Genomic DNA, 7,509 nt, shown 5'->3' on the forward strand with positions numbered 1-7,509 from the left:
GTTTGACAAAGTCTATTTTGTAATGGGAAATGGCTTATGTCATGGCATGCGATGCCAACTTGTTTAGTCAATGACATTAAAACAATCATTAATATGCTCCTTCTAGTAAAAGTGTAAAACTACTATTCCACACGCAGGTGAGAATCTCACATGTGCATGAACAACGGCTAATAATAAAGGTTGTTGCTTTGTTTTGCTACATCATATCCAAGCCAAAATCTAATTTTAACCTACAACTTCTCCAATGGAAAACAACTCATATTCGTAGCTTTTGTAGGTCTATAATGATATATTGTGGAGCCCAAATATCATCACAACAACAACAAAATGGAGTGAAATTCACTTTCCCATCTACAAAATGTGTGTTGTTCAATTGAGAGGATAATGAGTTGTTAGTTTGTTACTTTTCCAACAACAAAACACCAAACTAGCTACTAGCTCCACAAAACTAAAGGGTTTTGTAGAGTTACAAGTTTCATTCTTCCACGATGGTTGACCTTGTAGCTCTAACTCTTTAATGTTTCGTATTTGCTAGCAAGTTTTTTCCTTCCACAAATGTTCATGCTCTACCAATGAGGTCTTGGTCTAATGATTAAGACTGAGCGTGTATGTATTATCAGGTTCAATCCCTATCGTCATTTATAATTTGTATTGTCCTTGTGGCTCATTCGTATATAAAAAGTGAGATCGTTACCCTTTTTATGAATTAGATGATTTAATATATTTACCACATTTTCATTATTGAGCCTTTCCACCAATGAAGTTTAATTTGTCCTGTTAGTTAAAAATATGGTACGAATATGTGTATAATAAAGTAGATCATATATTATATTTTCAATTTTTTTTCTCCAATTATAATTTGTATTTGTTCTCAAGATTTTTTGTCATTTAACACCTTAAAAAAATTAGTTTTTGTAATTAAACACCTTACTTATTTTTTATTATATTTAAACACCTTAAAAATCTAAAAATTTATAAATCAACACCGCTTAACGATTTCCATAAGAAAAAAATGTTGATTTTTAATCATGCTATAACTTCCAAAGTATAATTTGATGGTAGAATGAGTTGTTTACCACCATATCATGCCTTGGGAACTTTAGCATAGTTAAAAACTAATGTTTTTTCTAACAAAAATCGTCAAGTGGTGTTGATTTCTAAATTTTTTTGTTTTTTAAGGTGTTTAAAAACAATAAAAAATAAGTAAGGTGTTAAATTACAAAAACTAGTTTTTTTAAGGTGTTAAATGACAAAAAATCCTTGTTCTCATCACACATCTGCAGCAAAATAAAAAATATAAATATTAATATTAATATTGTGCCTTTCCATGAATTCCATCAACCCATTCCAAACAGTGAGTTAAAAAAAAAAACCATTAAAATCTCATCTAATTGGACATCATACATTTAATAACTTTTGATGATATGCCGTATTGATGCCTACACGTTTAGATAATAGGAGTATATATTGTTGACTTTGTAGGAAAAGTGATATTCTAAAATCAGAAAACGATTAGGAATATAGGCCAAACTATAGTGCATGAATAAAAATAATCAAGGGATAATTAACAATTAACATGTGTGGAATGGACTAACACAACCGAATAATGGAGTCCCATGAAAATGGACATTCGACTAATACACTTGATGATCTCATTTTTCTTTTTACTTAATTGTAATCCCCATAATAATTAAAGATAAAGTTAATAATTAGGTAGGTCAATCAGATTCATTTCTATTGCTACCTCCACACACAAGTGACAGATTATCAACCATTTTAATGACTTTCATTGTTTTAATATTTGATTATTAGGATGCAATTTTTATTTATTTCGTGTTATACAAAGACCTTTTAAATTCATCATAATTAATTAAATTAAAATAGATTAATATGTATTTACGTAGTTGTAAAATGTATATTGTGTACGTGGAAATTTATTTGCTAATAAAAGACCAATTCATCTAAATTTGATCAAACGAAAATGGTAAAACACAAATTCTTATTTATAATGGGTGTACAATAAATATTGTACATCGGAGTAAAAGTTGACTCAAAATGCTTAAAAGTTACCTTTATATATGTAAAAGTTATACATTTTTTAATGATAAATTTTTTCATTTGAATAAAAATTATTTCTTCAAAATCACTAATAATGTATAAATTAATCATTTAACCCTTTAAAATGTTTATCTATCAACTTTTTAATTTTTATAATATAAAAGTTACAGAAAAATAAGTTAAAGTTACAAAAAAATGCATAAAAGTTATCTTGGTGTACAATATTGTACACTTTGTGCGCGCAAGACCTTTTGATGGTAAAATGTATAATGATTGTGGAAATTTACTACCAATGAGGTCTTAATCTAGTGATTAAAATTGAAGGCTTGTGCACGATAGGTCATTGAAGTTTTCAAGTTTACGCTAGCGCTGTAACAAGTACGAGATATTATTTGAGTTCAGTAAAATCTCAAAGAAAACATAGCCTAATCCGATTTGTATTAGTGAATATAAACTCTATATTTTTCTACTCCGTATTCATTAAAGATTTGAGAGTGTCGTGAGTCAGTACTAATTACAACCGATTATACAATAAAAATTACGGAGTTTTGGCCGGCGGAGAACAAAACTGCAATCCAAAGTTACGGAGTATTCGAAGAAGAATGAGGCAATAAAGATTGGGTATTTGTCAAAGGTCAATATCAAAATAGGCGTGTGGACAGCACGCCACTTCTCTTCTTCGTTTTCTCTCTCCTGTTTTCTTCATCCTCACCTAACCCAGAATTTATACTGACTCCTCTTCTCTTCATTCATTGATTCTTCTCCTTTATTCTTATTCGTATTCTTTCGCCTTCTCTTAATCTTCCTAACCCTAGAAAAGGCGCTCCATTCTTCATCCCCATTTATTCCATTTTAGGTATACTCTCTAATTTCTGCTTTTTTTATTGATCATTAGCTTTAATTTTCTGGGGGTTTTGTTCAATTTTACATGTAATAAGTAATTGGTTTGTTTACTCTTTTTGTTTTTTGGGTGATGAGTTTGTATTTGATTGTTGTTCTATCCAATTATCTGTTAAAATCCGATTTTTTTTCTAAATTTGATTTGCACGCATATTATTTGATCTGATCTTCTGGGTTTGGTTTGATTTTGTTTGTTCATTGATGTGGACCTTTGATTTGAGTCAATTTTTTTTTTTTTTTTTTTTTTTTGTGTTTGATGATTTTCTGACGCCAGCTCAGTTATTTTTTTTGAATTATAGTATGATATTTTATGGATATTTGTGATGAATGATGATTTTGTTGAAATTAATTTCAGCTTTTTTGTTCTGATTATGAATTGCCATTAAACATTTAGTAGTTAGTAAAATCTCAAGCCTTCTGTATTAGGGAGAATTTAGAGTTTGACCTATGATATGGTCAAATATATGCTTTATTGTATGATTAATGCTGCTTAAGGTCTTAGCTTGGTTATTTACAATTTATCTAAAGTTTGTACTCCTCTGTTTCCATGATAGATTCTTTCATTGCTTTGAAGTTTTATGTATATGATATCTAACATATTGTATGCTTCATTTTTCAGCTACCTATTGTTAGTGCTTTTGTCAATTGATTCTTAGGTTTTGTTAAAAGGAATTACCTAAGTGTAGGCTTTTTGGTTGTGTTAATAAAGTTTCCCAAGTGTTTAACATCCAAACGTGTATTGCAATTTGGCAAAAGTGTGTATTTGTTTAGTCCTCGGGTGCTTTTTGTTCCGTATCATTTGCTAAGAAAATGCATATTGTAGTTATAGCCTATCCATGTCTTTAACAAGCAATTCTTCCTTTGTGTTTTCCATTGGGTTTACTATAGTGTGGAATTTCAGGGCTACCTCTGTGTTTCCAATCACTTGGGTTGTTAAATAAAAATGGTAGATCTATAGATGTTTCTTGCTTTGGCTGTGGAGATGGATGGGGATATTTATTTTCCCTTTTCTTTTTCCATAGGGTGTAATAAGGGGTCTAGAAAGTCTTTGACATTGAATTTGATATCTCTTACTCTGTCGGTTAAATTCAATTGTATGTACTTGTATTTACTATTTCTAAAGTGGTTGTTCTGAACTGTCTTTCTTTATCTTTGAAATACTTAACGACATGAGGTTGCTTTGTGTTGGTGGATTTGGCATTTATTTCCTGTTTAGAAGTGTTTCTTAAATGTTAAAAATACCTGATTAGTGAGTTCCTGTGAAAAGGTTGCTGGTTAGATTAATTCACCTTGTGTTATCTCTTTCCTGTATTATGACTTTTGTGAGATTTGCAGTTCCTCATGTTTTTATTTCCTCTTTTTACCAGATTAACTATTGCATTGGAGATATGGACTTTTGCTTCAGAGAATTAGCCGGGGAGTCGCTTCCTTCCGACCAGGATATCCTTCGATGTCCATTTTTAAGGAATATGGATGCACCAACACATTTTTCTTTTTCATCTTCACTGGCCATGTCTCTTCCTGTAAGTAACATGTTCAATACCAAGTTACAGATATGTTTTCTATCAAGCATTATACATGTATGCTGAAATCATCGAGTATTTTCTTACTTTTAAGATTTGATCCAGCTGGGAGTGGTACCAGACTCCAGCTTATATGTTTGGTTGGATCTAGGTCCAGCTTGTGCTTAGAATTGATAATCACACTCCATATTCCTGGCAACCTGCTCTTCATCCATATGCTTCTGTGACTATCGATTACTTCTGACATGCTTAACCTTTTTTTTCCTTTGCTTAGATGCGTGGAGGTGGATCCAAAGGTCCAATTTTTGAAGATGGTCCCAATTTTGACATGGCATTCAGGATATTCCATGGTCGTGATGGAGTTGTCCCGCTTTCTGGGAGATCACATTTGCGATCTGAGAATATGGAGATTGATCCCCCTGCACCTATGTTTAATCCTTTAGCTGCAAGAGCTGCCACCATCAGTCTTTCAGGTTTTGGAGCTGGATGGCCCTTCAGCTTTGATGCCTTCTCTCAAAAGTGGAAAAATCAAAAGAAAAAATCCCAATCATCAAAGGTAAACCCATCACCGCTATACTTCTAGTGATTATTTGATACGGGGGAATAAAATGATGGACGTGGGTTTGAGGAATGGATTCTCTATAAAACTATGTTTGATTAAGGACCTTTTTCTTTCCAGGTGTGTGTGTGTGTGTGTCTGTTGGGGCGGGGGGGGATGCTTAAAACTACTTGGGAATTGTTTGCTGTGACTACCATACATTGTGTTCATTTGCATACCATGTGGGAACGTGAAAATTCAAAATGAGCAAATTCCCATCCCTACCCACCCCAACAAAATGATTTCCAGTTACCACATATGCGACTAATAGCATATTTTCACAACTTCTAAGCTACTGATGTCGTTTGAAGTAAACAGCATGAGATATTGATATGAAAATTTACATGTAACCCCTTTGACCTAATTGATTTTATGAACATCAAAATCTTGTCCAACTATGTTGACCTTACATGTATGTTAATAATATATTGTTCAGGGAGGAGATGGAAAACACGAGGCGTTGAGTAACGAGTGGATGAAAACAGGAAATTGTCCTATAGCTAAGTCGTATAGGGCTGTAAGCCGTGTTGTGCCACTGGTAGCCAAGGTCCTTCAGCCCCCACCTGGCGTGAAATTTGAATGTCCACGTGCCATTGTTGTGGCTCGAGCAGCTCTTGCTCGAACTGCCTTAGCAAAGAACCTTCGGCCTCAACCACTGCCCGCGAAAATGCTGGCGATTGGAGTCCTGGGTATGGCAGTAAATGTTCCTTTGGGTATATGGAGAGAACACACCAAGAAGTTTTCTCCTGCTTGGTTTGCAGCTGTTCATGCAGCAGTCCCATTCTTAGGTATGTTGAGGAAATGTGTCCTGATGCCTAAAACTGCTATGGCATTTACTATAGGAGCATCTATACTGGGTCAGGTTATTGGGTCAAGGGCTGAGCGCTACCGTTTGAAGGCCAAAGCTGCAAAAAACTCTGCCATAACTGAAGTTGTAGTCGGTGAACCGAAAATGATGCAGGTGGTCACAGTCAACAGCAACGGGCACTGCGGTGATATGGTGAAGTGGGACCCACTTACCCTTCATGGTAGTCAGCCTTCGCCATCAGCTGGTGTCTGCGCCTTCTAAAATTAATTTCTGGAAATTCCAGAAACTGTATCCCCATATTTGTGCATTTACTTGTATCATTACTATTACTTGCCATGTATGTTCTCCAAGCAAGTACTCCAAATGAGGCTAATGTACTGTAACTTTTTCTTTAACTGTGTGTGAAACAATTGAGTTTGATTATCAGATGAAATCCAGTGCTTGATAGTAATAAATTGGAGGTGCGTTTTCTCCTGTGTGATAAACAATTGTTGTTCTGATGTATTGAATCGTGCCTCATACCATCATGTAAATGTCATTTTCTTTAAAGACCCAGGTCGCCATCATAATTCATAGCTATACATATCAACCTTAAAATAATCTAGGCTATTACCTAATTTAGAAATTTGATTACCAACCTAAGTTGCTTGCCTGTACTTATCCTTCCCTCTTTTTTAAGACTGTGTGGTTGAGCTAATTTACCACCAAGAGGCCCCTTAAAATGAAAGTCTTTTTTCTTACTAATATAACGATTACTCCAAATAAGCATCCACTAGGACTTCGAGGTTTTAGGAAGAATATAATTTACTAAGGAGATACTAACAATTTAATCTACATTATTAGAGCACCAAAGAAGAGAAATTTGCATTTATTGAGTTATGAGTAACTCATAACTAACACTAATAAATAACTCAAAATCAAACATGATAAACTTGATGACATGTCGATGAACCATCTTTGTATCAAGTAAGAAGTGTAGTGGTATTCTGTTTCTACATTAATATTTTTTTTATTTATCATATATATTACGTAAAATTAAAAATATTTGTATTTGCCTATATAGCGTTCTATTCAAAAATTCATCTTTATATAGGTATTTAGATTTGTTTGATCTTTCAGACATAAAATAGAGAATGAGTTTTGAATCACTTAACATGATTAACCAACAAGGGGATGTCTTAGTTTCCAATTGAGAAGACCTTAAAGGAATAGAACAAAAACATATTTTAAGACTTTGTTCTGTTTGACTTATTTTAACTTATTTCATCAATTGTTGATAGAAGAAAGATTGAAGGAAGTTTCCTTTCCTAAAAAGGAGGTACTAGGTTAGAATGTTAACTTATAAGGAAGGTTCTTTTCCTAATCGTCAAAGAGTATCAACATACAATTTTGTGCACGTGACATTTTTGTCATCTTGTGTGTTGTCCCTATGAGGTGTACTAGGTTATAATGTTTGTTTAATGATTGTAATGTGCAGCCGCGCTATTCAAGGAATAAAGGGAATAAAGTTGTTATCGGATTTGGATCATGAAATGAAAACAAAGCTATTTCCTCTCTATATTTTTGTTGTCTTTCTTCTTTTCTCACTATAAGTATGTCTTCAGGCTGACTTACCATTAAGC

At 33.3% G+C, this 7,509-nt stretch overlaps 1 protein-coding gene across 2 annotated transcripts; it reads left to right on the plus strand.

Annotated features, from left to right (window-relative positions):
* Positions 1 to 369: 369 nt before the first annotated feature.
* Positions 370 to 6,375, plus strand: LOC110803201 (uncharacterized). 2 transcript variants are annotated; one of them, XM_056841272.1, is made up of 4 exons: positions 370 to 620; positions 4,326 to 4,481; positions 4,756 to 5,037; positions 5,516 to 6,375. In XM_056841272.1, the coding sequence occupies exons 1-4, from the start codon at positions 609 to 611 to the stop codon at positions 6,146 to 6,148; spliced, it is 1,083 nt and encodes a 360-aa protein (XP_056697250.1). In that variant the 5' UTR covers positions 370 to 608; the 3' UTR covers positions 6,149 to 6,375. The 2 variants fall into 2 exon arrangements, with proteins under 2 accessions (XP_056697250.1, XP_056697251.1); XM_056841273.1 differs by lacking the exon at positions 370 to 620 and adding an exon at positions 2,675 to 2,914.
* Positions 6,376 to 7,509: the final 1,134 nt, after the last annotated feature.

Source organism: Spinacia oleracea, chromosome 1 (assembly GCF_020520425.1).
Source record: "Spinacia oleracea cultivar Varoflay chromosome 1, BTI_SOV_V1, whole genome shotgun sequence".
Classification (NCBI taxonomy): Eukaryota; Viridiplantae; Streptophyta; class Magnoliopsida; order Caryophyllales; family Amaranthaceae; genus Spinacia; species Spinacia oleracea.